Source organism: Halictus rubicundus, chromosome 9, assembly GCF_050948215.1.
Source record: "Halictus rubicundus isolate RS-2024b chromosome 9, iyHalRubi1_principal, whole genome shotgun sequence".
Classification (NCBI taxonomy): Eukaryota; Metazoa; Arthropoda; class Insecta; order Hymenoptera; family Halictidae; genus Halictus; species Halictus rubicundus.
In genome coordinates, this window is record NC_135157.1 from 2,849,157 (window position 1) to 2,871,978 (window position 22,822).

The 22,822-nt window shown below is 37.1% G+C and overlaps 1 protein-coding gene across 1 annotated transcript in view; it reads right to left on the bottom strand.

Moving 5' to 3' along the window:
• Positions 1 to 22,822, bottom strand: part of Neto (Neuropilin and tolloid-like) — a 281,903-nt gene that overhangs the window by 4,359 nt on the left and 254,722 nt on the right. Inside the window, exon 9 of the mRNA XM_076793432.1 lies at positions 3,365 to 3,502. Within this exon, the coding sequence (XP_076649547.1) occupies positions 3,365 to 3,502 (138 nt within the window). The remainder of the gene's footprint in view (positions 1 to 3,364; positions 3,503 to 22,822) is intronic.

Consider the following 22,822-nt stretch of genomic DNA (forward strand, 5'->3'; position numbering starts at 1 on the left):
CGAAATCTCATACGTTCGCTGCGTAATTGAAATTCCAGCGTTGCGTCAGTGGCCGAACCGTGCGTACCGCGAAAAAAAGCGTTTAGGTACCTGTGATTTTACGGTGTATCGATTTATTACTACCCAGCAATATTTTAGTTTACTTCACACTTTTCCGCGGCGAATCGCTCCACATCGCGCGAAGGCACAATGGACGTGGAATTTTTTAATCAGAAATAACAAGAAAGCTCCGACAACGCGAAAAATTGCTCGCAAAATGCGAAGTTTTTGTACCGGAGGAAAAATACCCTGCTAGATATTTCTGTTGGGAACGGTGCTTTAGCTGAACCCTTTGCGCTACGACTTTTGTTTTGTTTTTAATTTCCTAGAGGATACGGATAATTGACGTTGTTTGTATTCCTGTATTTTTAATAATGGTTAAATATCGATAACGGAGAATTACAATGTAATTACGAAAATAATTTCGGTTATTAGAAGCGAATGACGTACAATTTTGAAGTGGCAGAGGTTAATCAAAGAAACGTTATAAATTCATGTAGAGTTTAACTCTTCATGATCGACGCTCGATATTGTGAATGTTGCTATAATCTGTTGATCATTTCAGTTTTCAGATTGTTCAGAGAATTTGAGAAACTCAGAGAAATTTTGAGCATATTTTGTCCATTTGTTTTAGTCAGCTGCAAATTTTTCTTATCCCCAACAGTTTTACAAGCTCATTTGTTGCTCGAGTAGGGCCTTCCTCCGATGAAACTAATGAGTCGTCTGTTTTCTAATTTAATGGACCTCCACTATGTTTCTTGTTGAATAAGTCAAAATCTTCTTTCTGAAATCGTTTATACTTATGCTTTCGTATGTCTACAGATAAAATGTCGTAACCGCAAGCTTTTCGAGAGCGACCAGAATTTGATACCGGATAGACCCACATAAATTTTGAATCACAATTATAAAGCCGTTTTCAGTGAAATTTGAGAAACGCGTAGTATTTATTTATTTCACAATATCCAGTTTATATAGAAACAAAAGATAGCAGCTGCAGAATATAATAACAATGTGACCCAGACCTTTCTATAATATAAGCAATCCGCAGAACATGATTTCGAATCTGCAGCGCATCCGCAATTAATAATGCAAGGAAGTCTACCGCCCCTGGTAATCTGACCATGTGAACGAAATTTTAGTGAGTACAGTAAAGTCTTGATCTAAATCGAACGGAGCTATACGATATTAGTTCGCCTATCTCCTTCACCGGCCGAGAAGCTCGAGCTGCCTCGATCGCCGAGCACTAATCTACATGCATAGAGCAATTTTATTCTGCTTTATCTAATAAAAACATATACGTGTTATTGTAATTTATGTATTTGCAAGCTTTTACTTGTTGTGTGCCGCGGAATTCTTGAAAAAACGTTGATGTACTGTGGAAGATAAAAGGTTGCGGAGCACTGCGATACCGAGTCTGGTACATATATCTAGTGTTCCTTCTCGAGAATTCTTTCTCGAGAATTTCTTGAGAAATTTTATAATTGAAATTTAAATCTAGGAAAATTCTTATGAATTTCATTTATTTTATAACATATAAATTCTTAAATTCTCTTAAATTCTTATTTAAAACTTTAGAAAAACTGAATACTGAATTGAGTAATGAGTTTCTTGTTATTAAAGAAGAAATATCTAAAAGACGAGACAAGATTGTTGTATCCCTTATAAAATATCTGCGTAATCCAGAATCTCTGCAAAAAGATTCAGAAGATACATTTTTTTTTTATTTAACATCCAAGGCAGATGTGTATAAAATGGCAAAACAAATTCTAAGCATACTTTTTGGAAAATATAACAATGATTCTTATGAAAATAGTAAAAAACTTTCAGATTCTCAGAATGAGGAACTATCACTGGAAAAACAGTTAGAATTAGAAATTGCAGATAGCCTTCAAGAATTTAGTGTCAAGAGTTTAGCGGCAGAAGAAAATAAATTCCGGACTCTAACAAAGGAATTCCAAATTTTTGTGTCCACTGAAAAAAGGACACCCAATCTTCAGCAACTTTTGGATATTCTGTATATGACAAAGCCAACATCCACACCAAATGAAAGAAATTTTTCTACGGCTACAGATTTTGTTAAAAAAAAAGAAGTAGATTGTTTGATTCTACATTAGACGCATTATGCTTCTTAACACTAGAACGACCGGAGCAGTCAAAATGACTGCTTCCTAATTTTTTCTTTTACAATTACTGAAATTGTAAAACTGTTTTCATCGGAAATTTTTTAATGAACCTCTTCATTGAAGCACATATTACAATAAAAGTTGTATGAAGTCTGAATGGGCACAGTCTTGTCACTGTTACAAAGCAATATACGTCAGTCGCATTTATTGCTCGGTCGTTCTAGTGTTAAGAAGTAATTTCAAAACAAAACCGTAATGTTTCACTTTATAGAAGTTGGTAAAAGTTTCCCAATATTTTTTTATTTTAATAAAAATTCTCGAGAATTCTCGAGAAATATAGTCTTATTTCTCATTTCTCGAGAAATGAAAAATGTTGAGAAATCAGGAACACTAGGTATATCGGTGTGAATCACTACTTCTTTATTTTTCATTATTTTTTTATAAGTCTTTCACCAATTTATTTGTGGCATTTTTCTGATTAAAATGACACTAAACGCGGTATAATTTTAACTGTATTTAGTGGCTTAATTGACGGTATGTATTCCGTCAAGCGCTGTCCTTTTCTACGTTCGGCATAGTAAAATAGTAGCCCTACACCATGCATGTGTGTCACAGCACGGACTCGAGGATTGGGCTTGGATCAAGACTTTACTGTACATACTCGATTATGTTCGAAGCACAACCCGAATCCAACACGACTGACTTCAAGCGTTTGAACAATTTAACGGGTTGTATACACTTGTAAATGTTGAAAAAATCGGTTTTCAAAAAATGCTTTTTTTCTGAAAATATGTTATCATAAGAATATTCTGTAAACTACAGAAGTAATTCACATTCCATAACATGATTAAATACAAAATTCCAAGGTGTTCAACGTGTCAATCGGTGTATGTGTCTGATAGAAGTATAATAACAATTGAAAACAACATTTATATACATTTCGCATTCGAAAAAATATTACAAGTTAATAATATATTTGTCTATATAATGCCCATCACTGGCCAATGCACAGACATCGTCGCTGAAGGGTTAGATTCAAGTTTTCGATCGAAGAATTGGAAACGCCTTCGGTGCTACTGGCTGCAGATGGCACCGTAGCCGGCGGGTCATTAGCCGAAACTTTTAATCGTGTATCGTGTCAATTTTCCAATAGATTGACACGGTTACGAGGCAAGGTGACTGTCGGTGGAGGATCCACTTACCCGAATGATTCGATGATCCCGGATTAGCTTCCTCACGCAGTTGAAAACGAAGGCGAAACTCATGCCGAAGAGGATCAGGGAGAAGACGATGAGGATTATGACGATGTGCTGCGAGTCGATCAGCCGCGACATTTTCTTCTGCAACGTGAAAGAAAATACAAAATTGTTTATTAACTGGCAAGAAGCTCCTTTCGCAGTCGTCGGCAGCACGTTCAAGTTCCGCCAGAGTTGTTCGCCAGGAATTAGTTATTCCTTTCTTGGGAACAGCTGGATCACCGTGGAACTTGGAATTATTCAAACTTTCGGAAGATAAAACGGTTTAGGTAAATTGAACGTTCATATAATACGATTGCATGGCTTGGCAAATTCTGGTTATTTAAAGTTCGGGTAAGCGGGATTCTACAGCGCTTGGTCGTACGAAAGTTATTTGTTTAAATATTTCTGTTTCATTTTCGCTTCTTCAATTGCACGACCGAGATATAGGGTATTACTCCCGCCATAAATTGCCGCTCAGAAAACATTCATCCAACTAAAGTGGTTTCGCACGATTTTCCAGTGCTTTTTCTGCGAATAATCGCGGCTCTGTTCATTCTACGAGTGGTTTCTTTGTGCCATTCAGTGTGGCGCTTTTTGCACAGGTTTCCCACGTGAAATAATAATAACCACAGTGAAACTACTGCTATAGTATTAACACTTTGAAGAGGAAAATATAATGAACCGAACTAGAAACAGGCACAAGCGAAACTCATACGTAGGATGCCGATATTTATGCGAATTCACAACTTTATATGCTAGATTGTAAAAAAAATGTATTTTTATTTTATATCTATTTTGAAAATTTAACTAGGTGTATGAAGATTTATGTGCCGTATCAAATTCTGTTATATATTTTCGTAAAGACTACTGCAGTGTTTTCGTGGAAAAGAATATTCGTCGTGAACCAGACTGAATGTCATAAATCAACGAGTAGATGTAGATGAATGTAAGCGGAGGTTCAAAAAGTTAGATACGGTGAGGAGGAGTATTTGTTGCAGCAAATATGTGCAGAACCCTAGGTGAATGAGAGATATACGTAGAAGCCGCAGAGCTGCAGAATGTTTGTGTTAGTTATGGAAAAAACTCCAAGAATTCATGCAACGAATATTTGTCGGAGCTCAACAGGCAACTAGCGAACACGAGTGTTATTAGCGTGAATTTATCCTTTGTCTCAGTACCACGAGTCATTTAGATACTTAAATTCATTGTTACATTACTCTCTTTTGATATTACATAAAAATCGTTAGATGTTACTTTGGTGTGTTAAGTTTTAATCAATTACTGCAAAGCTTGAGTTGACCCCCTATTTCAAAAATTGCATAAAATGGTAGTATTTTATGTATGAACAAATGCAGATTTGATTTTAGAATGTGTTTCAATACGCGCATGCACGAAATCGCCATCATTCTGTGCATGACCAACCTCTAAAAATCTAAAATGTTAAACAAATGAGTAATGGGTGTGTATAATAATATTTCTCTTTTAATCGTACGAATTTTACTCTTAGAAAAATTACTAGAAAATGAGTAGAAAAATTACTTACTAGGAAAATTCAAATTTAGCTATGCGTTACAGTAATGTTAAAATTTACAGCAGCTTTAAGAAACATAGTCAAGATCATTTCGTTACGGTATTGTCCGCCGCGGTTATCACTATTAAGGTGATAAAAAAAAAGATCGGATACTTATAGGCCTTATAGTACTCATCGTGAGGACTAAAGAATGTCTAATAAAAAATCTCTAATACATAAATCCTAAAAGCAATCCTTTCCCTGTAAAATCAACTTTTGTTGTTTATTACTGTTCCATGCCGTAACTATGCCCTGTTCAACGAGACGAGACCTCGCGAGGCAGTGAAGTACCAGCGTGCGTCCTTTGATAACTATCTAAGAAGGGCAACATCAACTCTGCCGCACTCGAACGGCTATGTTTACGTTTACTGCCACGTCTCGTTCGACATGGTATAGTTCTCTTCGCAACGCATTGAACGTATATACACTTCATAGACTCGACTGAAGATTTGTACTAACATTTGTGTTTACAATCGTGTGTTTACGTGTACTTCTTGGGTGTTACAAACTTGAATTAATACTTCCCACTTGTCTGTGTCGGAAGCGAAATAATATGATTATGATATGAAACGCTAACAAATAATAAATAGTTGTAAGTAACGTCACAGTGTTTCCGATCAATTATTCTACAAATAAACGTACAAAATGTGTCGAATTAACACGAGGGGCGGATGAGATTTGAGCTACAGTGATTTCTCTATATATGTCGCCAAGGCCTCGATAATGAACGTCCCGGAATTATCCCCACTACCGCGGGGTATACCCCGTGAGGAGCCATAAAGCTCGAGAGGCCTCGGACGCCGAGAAGTGTAAACATAACAGGGCTCGGGTATGTCTCCTGGACGATACAAGACGCTGGTAAGACCCGTGTTGTTAACATACAGTGGCTCACGAAAGTATTCGAACGCTTACGTTTACGAATTTTAATGAATAAAATAAGATGTACTAAACTAATCTGTATAGAACAATTTGGTATCTGTAGTAAGGGGGAAGTATCAAAATTATGTCAGTAAAATTTGAAAAGGATTCAACAACGTAGGCAGAAGTTATGCTATATTTATTAGAAACACGCATAATAAGTGACTCACAAAAGTATTCGAACGCTACATATATTATTACATTACTTAATGTTAATATTTTGTTGGACCAAATTTAGCAGTAACGATGTGTCTCAATCGATGTTCCATCCTATAAACCAATGATTTTGTAAAAGTACACTCAATGGAATTCCATACTTCTATGATTTTTTGTTTCAGTACCTCCTTTGAAGTTATTTGATATTTATTTAATCTTTTTCCGATTTCAGACCATAAATTTTCAATTGGATTTATGTCTGGACTTTGCGGTGGAGTAGTTAACATATGTGGTGTGTTATATATGATCCATTCTTTGACAATTCCTGCAGTATGCTTGGGATTGTTATCTTGTTGGAAGTGGAAGTCTTCCAATAATCCTAATTTGCGGGCACTTTCTTTAAGGTTGTCCCTTAAAATATTTAAATACTTATATTTATCGAGTATTCCATCAATGAATACCAAATTTCCGGTGCCACTTGCTGCTATGCACCCCCACACCATAACCGATCCACCTCCGTGTTTCACTGTTTGGTGTAAATTTTTAATTTCCAATTCCGTATTTGGTTTTCTCCAAACCAAAATGATCTTTATTGAGATATGCTTTTGCAAAAGCCAGTCTTTTTTCGATTTACCGCATTAATATATGGCTTCTTTCGTGGTACACTGCCATGAAAATCATTATTTCGTAAGATTCGTCGACATAATTCGGGATGAACTTCTTTATGAAACATATCAGCTACCATATTTGTGAGTTTAGGAGCGGATATATTAGAATCTTTTTTTATTTCGCGAATGATAATTTTCTGTTCTCTTTCAGTTAATTTCTTTCGTCGACCTGATCCAGCGTTGTTCGCAATTGTTCCTTCATTTTTTGATTTCTTAATAATATAATGTATTGTAGACTTACTTCTGTTTATAATTTCTGCAATCTCGTTATATGATTTTCCATCCTTATGCAATCGAAGTATCATTTCTCTTTTACACTTTTGTGTTTCCGACTTTTTAGTCTTCATTTTAACTACTACTGTGCACAGTTCTATGTTGCTGTTACGGAAACGATGCCTTAAAATCAACTGAACGTACCAATGTTTTCATTTAGTAGTAATGTGTACATTCCTTTCTAAGAAAGATGAAAACATATCAACAGCGTTACAGCGTTCGAATACTTTTGTGAGTCACTTATTACGCGTGTTTCTAATAATTGTATCATAACTTCTGCCTACGCTGTTGAATCCTTTTCAAATTTTACTGATATAATCTTGAGACTTCCCTCTTACTACAGATACCAAATTGTTCTATACAGATTAGTTTAGTACATCTTATTTTATTCATTAAAATTTGTAAACGTAAGCCACTGTATATCGAGAATTCACTGTATTAACCAGTTAGCTGTTGCGACCTCTTTGAAAAATGTGTACCTAAGTTGCGTCGCAAAAATTAACCGCTGTTTGAATTGTAGCTGTTTTGACGAGTATACTCGTCATGGCACAAAATATTGCCATGTCTTCATGACGAGTATACTCGTCAAACACAGTTAACTGGTTAAGTAATTTCATAAAGGTGAAAAAACAACAATTTTCGTCATGGGTTGCACAGACCGAATTCGTGCACCAGCGGGTTATGGAATATGAAGTGTGCTACTTATTGCAACGCGCGTCGAATTTATTCCGAAACAGCAACGCGAAAAAAGTGCCGGTTCCCTTGATCATTAGCGGCGGCGTGGGCGGGTCTCACAGGGGCTAGATACGAGCCGGTGTTAACAATGTATGCGAAGGTACACATTCGTCGGGAACGGTTACGGTAACGCGATATAGGAAGTTGCGCATAACGCAGTCGAATCTCATTTTCCTCTCGTCCTCTGTGTACCTCGTTCCTCGGTGTGCAAGGTCTACGGAGCCGTACCGTTAAACACCTCGCCAGAATTTATAGACTTGGGCTGCACACTGTCCTCTCCTGTGCATACATTATAGATCAGAATTCGAAGCCGAGATTCTTGGTGCGAAGCAAACGTTAACGACGCATAAGCGAAACGAGATACCGTTGCGCCATCCTCCTCCTCGCCGTCTTATCTCTTCACCGGCCCCGTAACTTTCGCCTTATTTTTTACTCGGTTGCAAGAAAAGGCGGCTGGGAATGCAGGTCGCGCCGAGTAGGTATTTCGTTCGGAGCTTAATTCCGAAATCCTCCCGGCCCTTACCGGAACGTTTATGAACTAGAATAAAAATAACCAGAATAGTTGGGCGGCGGGACGGGGTCCGGATATTTCACCCGGAATAACAGACTATCTGAAGCATGTCAGATATTTTTCGAAATCGATTACTGCTGGGCCCCGGGCGCTGTCCGGCTTATGGGTTTCTCAGTATCCACACAGCTTGAACATGTGCCCAAGAGCAAACCTACCTACCGTTCACGTCGGATGTCGAGCAGAATGTCATCACTGATCATCTTAGGGAGTATATCGATTCAAAGACGACCTATATGCGAACCGCATAATGCAAAAGCGATATAAGTGAAAACTTTTTAATCCTGAGGCATGTCGAAGAAGAAGTTCTGTAAAATCCAATAACGTCAAAGAAAGCTAAGTTTCTTCCACGTAAGCTTCTATAAAGTTATATCTCGAATTATATTACCCTAACATCTTGTTCAAAATCCACTTACATTACTTTTGCATTCAGTGGGCCATATACAAACTTTAAACCGTGAAGTGTTATAGATCCTCGATCAGAAGAAATGCAACCTTATTTTATTGTTTTAAGCTTCCAACTGAAAAACGTAGATAATAGTGGTGATTCCGAAAATATCGGGTCGAGAATTTTTTTCGGAAGCGGGACGGGTCCCGAAGCAATTTCAAGGATCGAAAATACCGGGATTCTCCAGAATCTCGAGAAGTACGTTTTGAGACTACATCCTTTAGGTCGTGAATTTTCAACAACACCGTGATATCGGATTTGTGGCATTCATGAAATTTTTTAAAATCCCGAGGTTTTTTCGTGTTCTCGCATACCCGTAGTAGATAAGTAGTTGCTGTAATGTTCACTTAGAATACATTTTAAGATAATAATTCTGGTCGTGAGAGCCTAAAATACCTAAATTGCCCTCTTTTCGTGGTTGATCCCGCCAGCCGAGCTTTCGAGCACTTCTGGTGGATAAAGTGACATGAAGGCAACGACGGAAAATGTCTGAATCGTTTACCTTTGGTAGCGATTTGGCCCTCTCTCTCTCTCTCTCTCTCTCTCTCTCTCTCTCTCTCTCTCTCTCTCTCTCTTTTCGTTGGCCGTGCAGATTGAATGTCTGAGGTACTCCATGAATGGCTACTCCACTCGAAAGTACACTAAGTGCCTGTAGACGGAGTTGGCAGGTTCTGCTGAAGGGTTCGGATAATCCATTTTGCTAAGAAATGACCAAGAGAAAAATTTCCCGCGGCTTGAAAAGTCAACCGAGTTTTATAAGAACCTTGGACGAATGAACTGATTAAAAGACGGCGCGGCGGGATCGATTCTGTTCGCTGACTACCCGTTAAGACTTACACTAGTCGTATAGATCGTATAGATGTGCCGTGAAGGGGATTTTACCAGAAGATTTTTCTGTTCCGTTAGTAAACAAGACGTTGTTCGATGGTACTTGAGAAGACGTTATTGAACGCATCGGATCGTATTATGCAAAATAAAAATGTTCCAAGTTAATTTCAAAAAGTGGGAGTCAGATAAAAATGTATTTCTTTCCCAATAATTTTGAGAAACTGAGAAGAAAGAAACAAGATTCTTAAATCCTTCCGATGGCTTGACAGTTTTGTTTTCCATTCATACACGTTCGTCATAAATGCATAAGATCCGTAGTTTAATAATAAGTTACAACCTTTCAATGAGAAATTCTTAAAAAGATTTTCGATCTCTATGAATTTTCTATCACCTGGCCTACAAATAATTATTAAAAAATAACAAGATGGCGCTGTTTAGTGTTAGTTCCTGTTACTTACGTACAGAGCTTCATGATTTAGCAACAACTTAGGTTTGCCTGTAATAATTTATGAAATATAATAGAGTAGTATTTTCACGGAGTGTACGCAGAATGAGTATATACTTCTTAATTTGAGTGTTGTCTTAATTCTAACGCTTTACAAAGTCCTGAGTACTGTGCCCCTCCACCAGCAACTTACATTGTGCCCCTCCCTTCTTAAACAGGATTGTTAGGAGGGAATATTGCCAATGCCAAGTAATAAAAAAAATCCCAAGATGGGTATCAATAATCGACTACAAGATTTATGATACGTCACCATTATTAGCGCACAGCAAGAACCCCGTGCTTTTTCCTCCAGCCACAAAATGAAGTAATAAAATGCTGTAGCGAAGCACAGGAAATCAGGGACTGAAAAGGTTCTGAAAGTAACTTTTCCAAATTGTTATATTATATATCGGCCTTGATTGAAACAGTTATGAAGAACCGATGTAATGTTTGCAACTGTTATGAAGATATCGGTTCTTGCTTACATCGGTTACGGTTCTGAGGATCGATATTATTTCGATTCTACAATTGTTATGTTACGGTCTGCGTTTTGGTTCTGAAAAATAACAGTTATACAGGGTGAATCTCGAATTGTGACCAGAAGAGATTACTCTGTTATTAGTAGTCCTCCAAGGCCCGAAGATATGCGACAGAGAATTGTAGATGCATGCTCAGTTATCCGTGCAGAGGTTATAACAAGTGCTAAGCAATCTTTTGAACATCGCTTAAATTAAGGTAAAAGTTATGTTATGATACTTACCGATACTTACCGTAAAAGTTATGTTATGATACTTACCGAATTCGTCTTGAAATTTTTTAATAAATAGGCGTAAAAAAATTATAGGCGTATTTAAAAAAAATTGAAGGTGATCCTGAATAATCATGAAAAAAGTAATTGACAAAAAATTAGCTATAATTACGAGAAACCTCTTTTGAAACCATGCTATATGTGATAAAAACATTTTCGGTCGGACTGCTAATAAAAGAGGAATTTCTACTGGTGGCTCTATTCGTGGTTCACCCGGTAGAACCGAAACCATAACCGATATCCTCATAACTGTTATGACATTATTTCGGTTCGTCATGACTGTTTTAACATTATTTCGGTTTTTCATAACTGTTATAATATTATTTCGGTTTTTTATAACTGTTATAATATTCTTTTGGTCCTTCATAATTGTTATAATATTATTTCAGTTCTTCATAACAGTTGTAACTTATAACATTATTTCTGTTCTTCACAACTGTTTCGAGAAACGAAACCGACATTAGAACTGTTTTCAGTCCCTTCTGGAAATGCTTTCCAAAATCTTTCAAAAATAACACAGAACACGTTCGTCTTGCAAATCTTGTATTAAATTCGTGTATTTCTGACATGTAATATTAAATCATATTCGACGCCCACAGACTGAAACGATCGAGATTCGAGAATTAACCGCGACGAGATCGCATAGTAACATTAAACGTACCGAGCCCTAAAATTAACTGATACATGTTTTCTTATAAAAATGACGCGATTGAATTTATTTGAATTTTGTGCGATTCGTATTATAATACATGCTGTACTAAATATATTTTATTTAATCATTTCCTACGAAAGTATCTTTATAACTTCAGTAATTGTAAAATAAAAATCTGGAAAACCGGTCATTTTGACCGGCGGTGGTAGGTTTAGTGTTAATTGTAGATTGGTGAGCATAAATGGAGGCAAAATAGTGCATACCACGAGGTGATCCTGGAGCCATTGACGGCTGTATTCATCTCGGCGTTCACGAAACGATGAAGTTTGTACCGCGGGCCGGCGATAAGAATAACAATGGCGCATTTCGCGGCAAGAGTCCGTACAATTAACAATATAGGCAGAGGCTTTCGAGTAACCGGCGGCTTCCCCGGAAGCGTTACCGCACCCCCTGGTTCGCGAATGAGATTTCTGTGCATTAGATGGTTACATTTTCCAGGGGGAGCTCGAACCCAACGAGTTGGTGCGTGCGCGCGGCCTGAATAGGAAAGGATGGCCGTACACGAACCTCTAGTTGAGGGCTCGGGAATGCCTCTCTTTCTGCTCCCGTATGCCACGGGAGGTTTATTGTTATGCTTATACGGCCGAGCACACTCCGACAGACGTTCCCGTGTTTTCATAAGCCCGCGCGAAAATGCGTTTCAAACGGTTACTGCATTCCGGGGCGAGAGCCATTTTTGACGGGTTACACAGTGTGTCGGCAATGGACGGAAATTTTAAAAAATCAACTTTCATGTTGCTATTTAAAACCTTCATAGAAGTGTTTTTAGATATCCATTACAGATGTAGGCTTAAAACCAAGAAACAAGTATTAAATATATCTGGAGACTTCACCTGATCTGTTCGTTTTATAAAATGTCATTTTACAGAATATGTTACGGGTGATATGTATTTGTTATTTTGATATTAGTTTGCTTTTCCACTTTCTTGAGATCAAATTAATAATATAAATTTTATATATTTTACTATAATAAAATTAAAGCTCCTTCGTAATTTTTGGCGGACATATGCTTACACATATGGTGTAAAAAATTATGTAAGATTTTTAACCATTTTTTTTTATGTCAGTAACGACATATTACGAATAAATTTATCTCCGATATATGATTTTCAAACAATCCATAATGCTTATTTCGACATATCAATTTTGGACGCTTATATCTCGATAATAGTTTATGCAAAAATACAAGAATTCAAGTATTTTGAAAACGTCTTGGTGTAGCGTTCAAATATACGTAACCAAAAATATAGGTTTCCACTCAAAATTTTAATTGTAATCTCTACAGAGCTTTCCAAGATTACTGCAATGCCAAACAAATACAATCATTGTGTACTTTCTTCTACATTCTACAATCTATCACTTCAAATTTTGGAATAATGAAATTTTGACGCGGAAAGGGGCATCTCAACGCACTGTGCGTTGCAGCGCTAGCGGGGACGGATTCGTTCCAATGCGAATACTGCCGGCCAATATTTTCGGTTTTATAGATATTTGTGCTTCTATAAATACTCTCGGCTCTGCAAACACTTTTGAGTTTACGGATATTTATTCGAAGCGATAGTCTGCGGCACGATGAATCTGATAAGAGGAATACTTGCTTGAATCCGCTCCGAGTTTCCTCTTCTGACCGTGTTAACCCTCTGCCGGCATTATGGGTTGTTTAATCCCATTGTGTAATTAATTAATATCTTTGTTTAATTTTTTTCGTCGAATTTTTACTTTCATTGTAAAATTGATTATGTTTAACTAACATTTATACATTAGACTAGAAACTCCGGCATGTTAGAATTTTTACAATTTGGAGTAATAAAAATTTAGGCCCAGAAATAAAAAAAACCATAATGTCGACGGCGTTAATAAATAACCATATTGCCGGCGGGTGAATAAAAATACAAAGCGTGTTCAAAACGGTTGCGGACTTTGTTTGTAACTACTTTATTCTTAAAATTACAGATATTTATATGGGACCCTCATCAGTAGACTGCGGATCTTTATGCAAAATAAAAATTGTCTGCATCGATCACAAGAAATATAAATCAAGTAGAATGTTATTTCGTCACTTGCTAATTATAATAGATGAGAAATAGTATATTGATATTTTAAATTTTTATTACTCATCAGAGTAGTCTCCTTCAGATCGTATACAGCATAATGTGAAGAAACTTTTTCAAAGAAAAAAGCTACTTCAAATGACCGCAGGAATCAGCCATTTCAAGGAAGTACAACATTTTTGGAACACCCTGTATACTTCTGAAACCTATTCCAGTCTTAAAACACCGCTTGAAACAAGAATTGAATTTAGCACTTCTGTCAATTTATCAATAATTTGCCAAAAATCTGTTGGTACCAAACCTGACGATTCATAGCAGTGTATCCGGAAATTATCTGAATCATCACTTTTTCCAAGCCTACAACAAAAATTCGGGATCTTTGACCCTCGAAGTCCGTCACTATTAAAAATCACTGAAACTACAAGACACAGTTCAGCTATAATAGCGTTAACTCAACCAAACAAAGAACATAGCTGCTGCCATTTGGTGGGACCATTGTTTATACATTAGATAACGCGATGTCCCCTAACTTTCCGAACACATCTGACAAGAGAGCATCTGTTCGTGCTCGTGGACGGATATTCTGATTCAATTCCGCTTCCTGTGCAATTTCCTCGATCGTATAAGACCTCTTTCCCAGTTTCAATTTTGAGAACATGCACCGCGGATAGACCACGGTACCATCATTCGAATAAATGAAACAGACAGGAAACCTTTTTCCCGTACACTTACCTATAGCACCAGTTTGCCCGACAGGAATTTGTAGAGCGATCTTATGGGTCGTGTGGTTTCAGAAAATATTTACTTGCTATAGCGGAGGATTTATGGTGTGTCTGGCTCCGTAGAGCACCGGGTCCCATATCATGGGGTCGCCCTGTAATCCTATAATACTCGCCGAGTATCCGTGGCCAACAACGTGGCCTTTTCAAATTTAAAAAGGTCGATTGAACACTCCTCGCGATAGCATTGTGGAATATTTGATGGAAAAGATCTATGAGAAGGGTGTTGAAAGTTCTACATAATGATTCATTTATAGTTGAATTCGTTCATACTTTTTCCTTGAATTCTGGAAAAATAATGCTTTCTTCATGCATGGTGGTAAAGTATCTCAAGAAATTAATAACTACAGCATCTACAGTGTCTTTTGCCCTTGTTACAAATAGAGTTATACATCTTGACGAAAAAATTTGACACATATACGTTGATCTATTACTCTTAAATTATTACATTGTATTATAGTAGATTAACGTATAATACGATAAACAAATTGTTTACAGAGACTATAGTCCATGGGAGTAAGTCTTGTTGAATAATCTCTTTTACATTTACTGTCACATGAAATACACGTATACAGCATGTTTTTAAACAGTTCATTCGATCGTGTTGTACAGTTAAAGTGTAAAATTTGGTGCCTCTGTAGTACCGATAAATGATTAAAAAATTCTAAAATGCAAGATTTAACAGAACTGAATGTAATTTCATTTTATATTTAACGGTCTTATATTACACATGTATCTTTGTAAGCTCCTGCAGTACGGTAAAGTCTTGATCTAAGCCGAACGGAGCTACACGATCTTAGTCAGTTCGCTTATTCCCTTCATTGGGGGACATATACCGTGAGGGGACAAGAAGCTCGAGCTGCTTCGGTCGCCGAGTAGGGTAAACATAATCGTAATCTGATACCGGGTTCGGTACATCGGTGTGAACAACTACTAATCGAATTACAAAACTTCTTTATTTTTCATTATTTTTTATGGGACTTTCACCAACTTATTTGTGGCCTTTGTCTGATTAAAATTACACTAAACAAGATATAATTTGAACTGTATTTAGTGGCTTAATTGACGGTATGAAGAGCGCCTTCGGTCCGTGCTTACACGCGCTGTCCTTTTCTACGTTCGGCGCGGTCGACGCGGTCACGAGAAAATACAATAGTACCCCTACACGATCTATGTCACAGACCATACCTGAGGATTTGGCTTAGACCAAGACTTTACTGTACGACTGTCTGCATTCAACCTTGGAAAGATCATAACAGAATTCAACCAAATTGTTTATACAGTCTAAGTTTTCTTCTTTAATAATTTCAGTAAGCTGAAAGTAATATGTCTACAGTCTTAAATTCTTATAGACCGTCTACTGTTTTACATTGCATTTACATATTTTTTGTTGTCAATTCACAAAACCCGCAATGTATCGACGAATATTCTGACGTTTAAGTTCTTGTAATTATCTTTTAATAAAATTGTATTGTTCTAAAAATAACTAATTTTTAACTTCATTTTACCGCTTTAAAAAGCTTAATATAGTTGCGAAGATAGTCAAGTAATCGTATTAGGTAGACGGATAGTGGGCTTAAAGACATTTGAATAAAGATGGGTTTATAGAAGTTTCAGCTCGAATTATGTGGTTTCGTATCCTGAACGGCTTATGAATGTTTATCTCCCATTACGAAAGACTTGATTATTGAGCCATGGAATTTCCGCAAGACCGAGCAGAATACCGTGAATCACGTGATATCAGATTACTTACGGTTTCGCTTCATCGCGTCTGTTATTTCTGCGTCATTCTGCCCGAGGTAAATGTTCCGACTCGCCAGGGGGTTTCTGTTACCGACATTATGTTATTGCAAATAACGACGGGACATAATAATAAAGTTAATACAGTTTAGCTATTAATTCGACCAGTCACTCACAGACGTTGGAAATTACAACTTATACTAAAAAGTAGTAACACACAATATAAGCTTAGATTAATTTTATTTCTTCGAAACTATCGCTACAAGAAATATTATAGTTCACTTTATTTCCTCCGAATAGGTGGGGGAACACTTAAATACCTTTGCTATTAATGATTTTATGCAAAAAAGTGTTCAGGACAAACTTGTAATATTTTTCGAGGCACATATAACGGTAAGGTTATTTTGCTGAGGTAATTTTTCAGATGTCAAGGTCATCGGTACTTTTTTAAATGGAATGACATACTTTTTCTGCATATGCCGTTACAGCATACAAAAACAAAATCACCGATCTGTATAGCCATACGGTTTTAATTATTGTATTTCAAGACACAGTATTTATTCTATGTATGTCCCAAATGCCTAGCAGATAAAAGTCTCAGAACTATCCCCACTCCCGTGGGGTATACCTCATGAAGGGCCATCAAGCTCGAGAGACCTCGGTCGCCGAGGAGTGTAACATAATACCAAGAGTGTAACATGAGACCACTACTAATCGAAATAGAAAAATGTCACGAATATGTTAGTGAAAGTCTCATAAAAAAATAATGAAAATTAAAGAAGTTTTGTTATTGGATTAGTGGGGATCTCACACCGATACACTCGACCCGTATTATGTTTACACTCCTTGGCGACCGTGGCCACTCGAGCTTTGCTGTCCATTTCTACGTTCGGCAGTGTATCAAAGGATAGTATCTCCTGGTCGATATTTGTCCCTGGCTGGACCCGTGTTTTGGACATATATCGAGTAAACACTGTACTTAAATTCAAATTGAAAATAAACAGCTGGAAAAGTCGGATTGATTAATACAAAGTGTTGTGGACCGTAAACGATCCTAATATTTGCTATCCGATGACAACACTCGTTACATTCCGGGGACAATGCTTATTATAAAACAATCATGATCTTATACAGCCATTAACGAGAGTAAATACCTCGCGGCGTGCTCGAATCGGAGAAGAAAGAGTTTTTCTCCTCTGGTCTCAATATTATCGAACTATTTCCACAAAGCTTGAGCGTTGCGAAAACCGAATCGCTTCGACGGTTCATCAATACCATCGCCCGCGATCACCAAGACGATAGAAATTCGCCCGTCAAATTAATGACAATCCATCGAGGATTCAGCGTTGGAGAATCGCGATAATTAATCGCTGTGAAGAAGCGAGAGAGAAACGTCGGGGATTCTGTTGTTAATGGAAAACAGCGAGTGTACGAGACGGAGCTTTTGTTATACGTTGTTGGCTTTATATCCCGACAAGCGCTGCATCAAGAACGAATAGCTAAAGAACAGTTCCTTGATATAATTATCGTAGAACCTGCGAGCAATGAATCAATGGGAATCAATACTTCCGGAGGATGGCTTCGGACGAATGGTTGCGAAACGGAATACAATAATACAATTTGTATTGTTCGAACGACGCGATCCGGTTACATCGAAGCTGGATAGTCGCAGCAGAAGTGCAACGCGAGCGCGCGACTCTTTGAATAACTTTAGAACCGGGATTTTATTCGCGAATACAGTACTGCCTCGATATGCGTGAAAGAGATGTACACGGTGTTCGCGAAAAATTGTATCCCCACTACCGTGAGTTATTTTCTTTCAGAACCCAGAAGCTCGACAGTCGAGAAACAGAGTTGCGCTATTTCAATTACATTGTAATTCAATTACACAATTGAATTACATTGTATTTCAATTATATGGTAATTCAACTACGTCGTAACTGAATTACATATTTCAAACCTTTCAATTAATTCAATTATTAATTATCTATTAATTCAATTATTATTTGAAATACAATTGAATTAAAATACAGCTCTCCAAATTATAGCCCAGAACTTTAAAGAAGTGTGATATATTTTTATATTTTTCTTTCATATACTTGTTTGCTGTCTATGTGGCGTATTTTCTATTCCTCGTCCTCGTCCATAATACTTAACGCTATTTTATGTAATTCAATTACAAAGTCTTTTATAATTGTACTCCAATTGCAATTACGACTTACATTGTAATTTAATTGAATAAAGATCTGAATTATAAATTACAATATGACTGAATTACAATGTAATTCAATTACTTTGTAATTATAATTCCTGGGGTAATTCAATTGTAATTCTGCACAACTCTGTTGAGAAATGTGGTATGATATTGGATTGGACATACCGATGAAACTGTTTTGTGTCTAATTATTTTTTCATGAAACTTTTGCCAACATACTTGGCGAATTTTTCTGATTAATTAAGGGTCCGAGTGTACAAGACGTTCGAAGGCCACTTGAGAGGCGCTCAAGATGCTCGCAACAAAGGGCAAGTGCCGCGCACCATGGGTGTTTGCTACCAGAGCCTCAGAACCGTAACTCCCCTTTTGCTCCTGGGGATCCTATGCTAGAGCCTACCGGGCCGCGGCCGTGGTGATACGAAGTATTCTTGGCGAAGAATACTCAGCGACCCCGGACGCCGCACAGTGGGCAATTTGGACAAAATCGGATTCAAAATCAAGGAACTTTCGATAGGAATGAGGTAGAGCGATGAAATTTTTTTTAAATGAAAGCTGCAACTTTGTAGAGTATGGGAAAAATAGAGAGATTGTGGTACGAACGTTTTTTAACCCCGAGAAAATTCGTTAAACGCGCACAAATTCAAGAAAATTTTAGTTTTTCCAATACCACGCGTGCAAAAAATTTTTTTTTAACATGCTATACATCATTTCCCATAGATTTTTTCACGCTGATTTCAAATCTGGTCTCAAAATTTGTCTACGACCTCAGAATTTTGCAAAAAATAGATTTTTGTGACAAAAAATTATGAAGTCATTTTTTCGTTGAAATGATTGGATGATAATAATCTCCCTATTTTTCCGATATTCTACAAAGGTTCAGCTTTAATTTTAAAAAAATTTCATCGCTCTACCTCATTCCTATCGAAAGTTCTTTGATTTTGAATCCGATTGCGTCCAAATTGCCCATTGTTCGGCACGCGGCACACAGTGGCGTAGCCGCACGAAGGGAGAAAAACATTATAAATGCTGTATTATTTTAAAAAAATACTTCACCGATGATGATGACGTATCAATCGAATCTCAATGGATTTTTCGATATTTTAAAACTTGTTTATTTTACAGACGTGTAAAAAAACGTATCACCCTTTTTCCATTAAATTGTAAGACTAGAACTATCAAACCGATGAAAATGAGTTTTAGGGAGCTTACAGTGAAAACATAAGAGTGTCCACTAAAAATGTTGTCATTTGGAAAAAATGTTTTTTTCACCATTTACTTGGCAATTATTTTAAACAATTGCAGTGTTTTCGTAGCAGGTACCCTTTCAAAAATTTGAAAAATTGAGGTTATAGCCCCAAGTGTCTCCTTTACGGACCTGTTTTTAAACAAGCGGACACTATAGGCAGCCTGTCGGGCGCTGCTTCTAGCGTGCGCCAACCGGGCGAGGCTGTGCATCAAAGTGCAGCGTTTACTTGAAATAATTTTATTTTCAACAATTTTGAAGTGTCCGCTTTTTTAAAAACAGGTTCGTAAAGTGAATTTCCCTAATAATTCGTAATGGTATTAAATCCTGTGGCGGTCGCATATCTGCAGCTGCCCGGCCGCTGCTCGTAACCGCTCGTCTGCCGTCCAAGAAGGCAATATCGAGGTGCAGCGTGCATTTGAAATCATTTTAATTTCACCATTCTTAAAGTGTCACCATTTTTGGGGAGTCTATCGTTAGGTCTGCCTAAGAAAGAGGAAGAATCGTAAAATACGGCCATATTTTTTCAAATTTTTTCACACTTGAACCGGTGGTAAAATTTGCAAAACAAAGATATTTCTAATGTTTTTGAATTAAGAAATGACATTCGCGTATAAAAAAATAAATTATTTAAGAACAACAGTCTTTTGTGGTGATGATTAAAAAAAGAAAATGTTTCTACCTTTAATAATAACTGTGTAATAAAGTGGCAAACTTTGATGCTCTGTATGTTTTAAACAATTTCGAAGATTACAAAATGACGGCCCAACCCCCCTCCCCCTTCCATTTTCACTTGTACTATATAGTATACTTCAATGTCATCAAAATTAAAAAAAAAATAATCGGATTCACATGCAATGATTTCCTTCCTACTGTGAATATTTCCTTAAAAAAAAAATAACTACTATTCTCGTTTTTACGATATATGTATAATTTACGTATAATATAAGGATGTATGATGCTGTTTCACCAAAAGTCAGGAACGTTTCCTATCTTCATGATGTTGTAGAGGAGAGATACCAATAGTTTACCTAAGGGACTGTGGAGGCCCTAAAAACATTTTTTTTCGTGCCATGCACAGCAGGGAACTGTCAACGCGCTTTTGAAAGGCCATCTGGAAATGGTCAGACGTTCAAGATAATGACCCAGCCGTGCCGAGAAGAAATATAGTCGAGAACACTGATGTTCCGTCGACCTAAATCCTACACCCTGGTTTCGAATCTAGCGGCCATACGTGCACGGTGTCTTCCCCGTCTTGTATACTCTGACCCTAAGATAACACCAAATATGGTACAATTTGGATCATATTTACTTTTTTAATTCACGATACAACAGAACCTCGATTATCCAAACTGATGATATATGAACATAATGATGCTTCGTATTTTCGAGTTATTCTGAGTTCTGGCGTTATTGCTTCTGTCAATGGTTCGTTTTCGTTGTGGCTGGTTGTGTATGAACTTCAGTGGTGGTTGTCGGATGTTCTCATTCGTTGCGAGTTCGTTTGGGATAGTTTGTAGGGTAAAGTAGCCTAGTGTGAAACTCATTTTTTTTTTAAATTATAACTCTCGATTAAGCACTTTTACTAAAAATAACATGTTTTAAAGGTACAATATGTATCCTTTTGAAACCTGTGGAAGAAAGTAAAAATGATTCGGTTTCATAATGAAATAAAAACGAAAGTGGTAAAACAAAAAACAGATTTAAAAAATGGGCTCCTATTACGACGCCCAGTTTTTTAAAATTTTATCTGTCTTTTCTCGCTCATTGGGCATATAAAATCTAATCCATTGTCCACCCTGTACATCTGAAGAGTAATGACCTGCCCGAAACATGTACAGTTTCAACCATCAATAGTATTTCAAATTAGACAGTAACAGCAAAGGGCGCACGTCGTACAGAAGCTGATACGTTTATTTAAGTTTTCGGAAGGGGTGAACTTAGAGTAATTATGATTTGTATGTTCATGATCCTACGCTAGCTTATGGGAATTTAAATGAATCAAGAACAATGTGATGAATTTACCGAAATCAGGATAATTAAATAATTATAATAATTATTATTTAGTAATTTAATTATTATGGGTTTTAAGGACTTAGTGAATTCAATCCCATTATATCTGATAATATTGTTTTACCGCCCATCTATAATCCGTTGTACGTTCTATACCTGCTTTAATCGCTAATATCATGTGATTTTTATCCCATTGTTTCTGCTTTTTAACGACACCCACCTAAAATAAAAAGAAAGTACCTAATATGAGATCCGTCTCATAATAGGAACTCCTTAGGGTCCCATATTGGGAGATAATAGCTACTACGAGTTCATTATTTAATGAGAAAGAACTATGTAATCTTAAACTTCAATACAACAGTATTTACGAAAATGATAATACATTTACGACTTTGGAAACAGTTTCTAATTTAATCGAACACTTAAGAAAACTTTGAGTAACTTATTTCACAAAATGCTCTCTGAAGATGCTATTTGCTTCCATCGCCAATGTGCGGATAAAACAATTAACCAATGCTTAGTTACGGAACAAAACGGCGGCATCCAGAGCCAGGGTCTCATATTAGGAGAGGTCTTTTGTTAAGCCACCTTACCTTAAACATTTACTTCAAACATGTATCATCGGTTCTGATAATCGAGGTCCTACCGTTTCGCGGAATTAAACAAATATTATCCAAATTGTGCCATGTTTAGTGTCGTTTCCCTCGGCAAAATATCACGAATGCGACGGCAAAAGTTTCATAAACGAATAATTAGCAACAAGAAAGTTTTATCATTAGATTAGTCTCGCCGATACGCCGGTGTTGGATCTATCATTTTCCCACACTAACTGGAGAGATCAAAGAAGAGTGTCTGTTCACGATATAAGTGCATTTCGGTTCCGGGTGTGTTCACGTATGTACATATATCGAGGCTTTACCGTAGCCCGGCGGCCGATCGCGTCGCAGAAATGTTCATTTCCTATGAAAGCGATCCGCTGAATTTTACAGGACCGCGTCTCGCCTCGTTGGACAACTTTTTTATCGCGTGGACGCCGCTGGAAGGTGAAAACAGAATTTAAACGCGGAATTTCGTTCCTACGATGGAAGTTTTTCCGAGGGAGGAGGGCAGGGGGAGGAAGGGGGCTCGGTTTCCGATTGCGTGTGTCGTTTTGTATAATACCGGAACACGTTTCTCGGACGTTTCGACTGTTTTTCCATCAGGATTTCCCGCC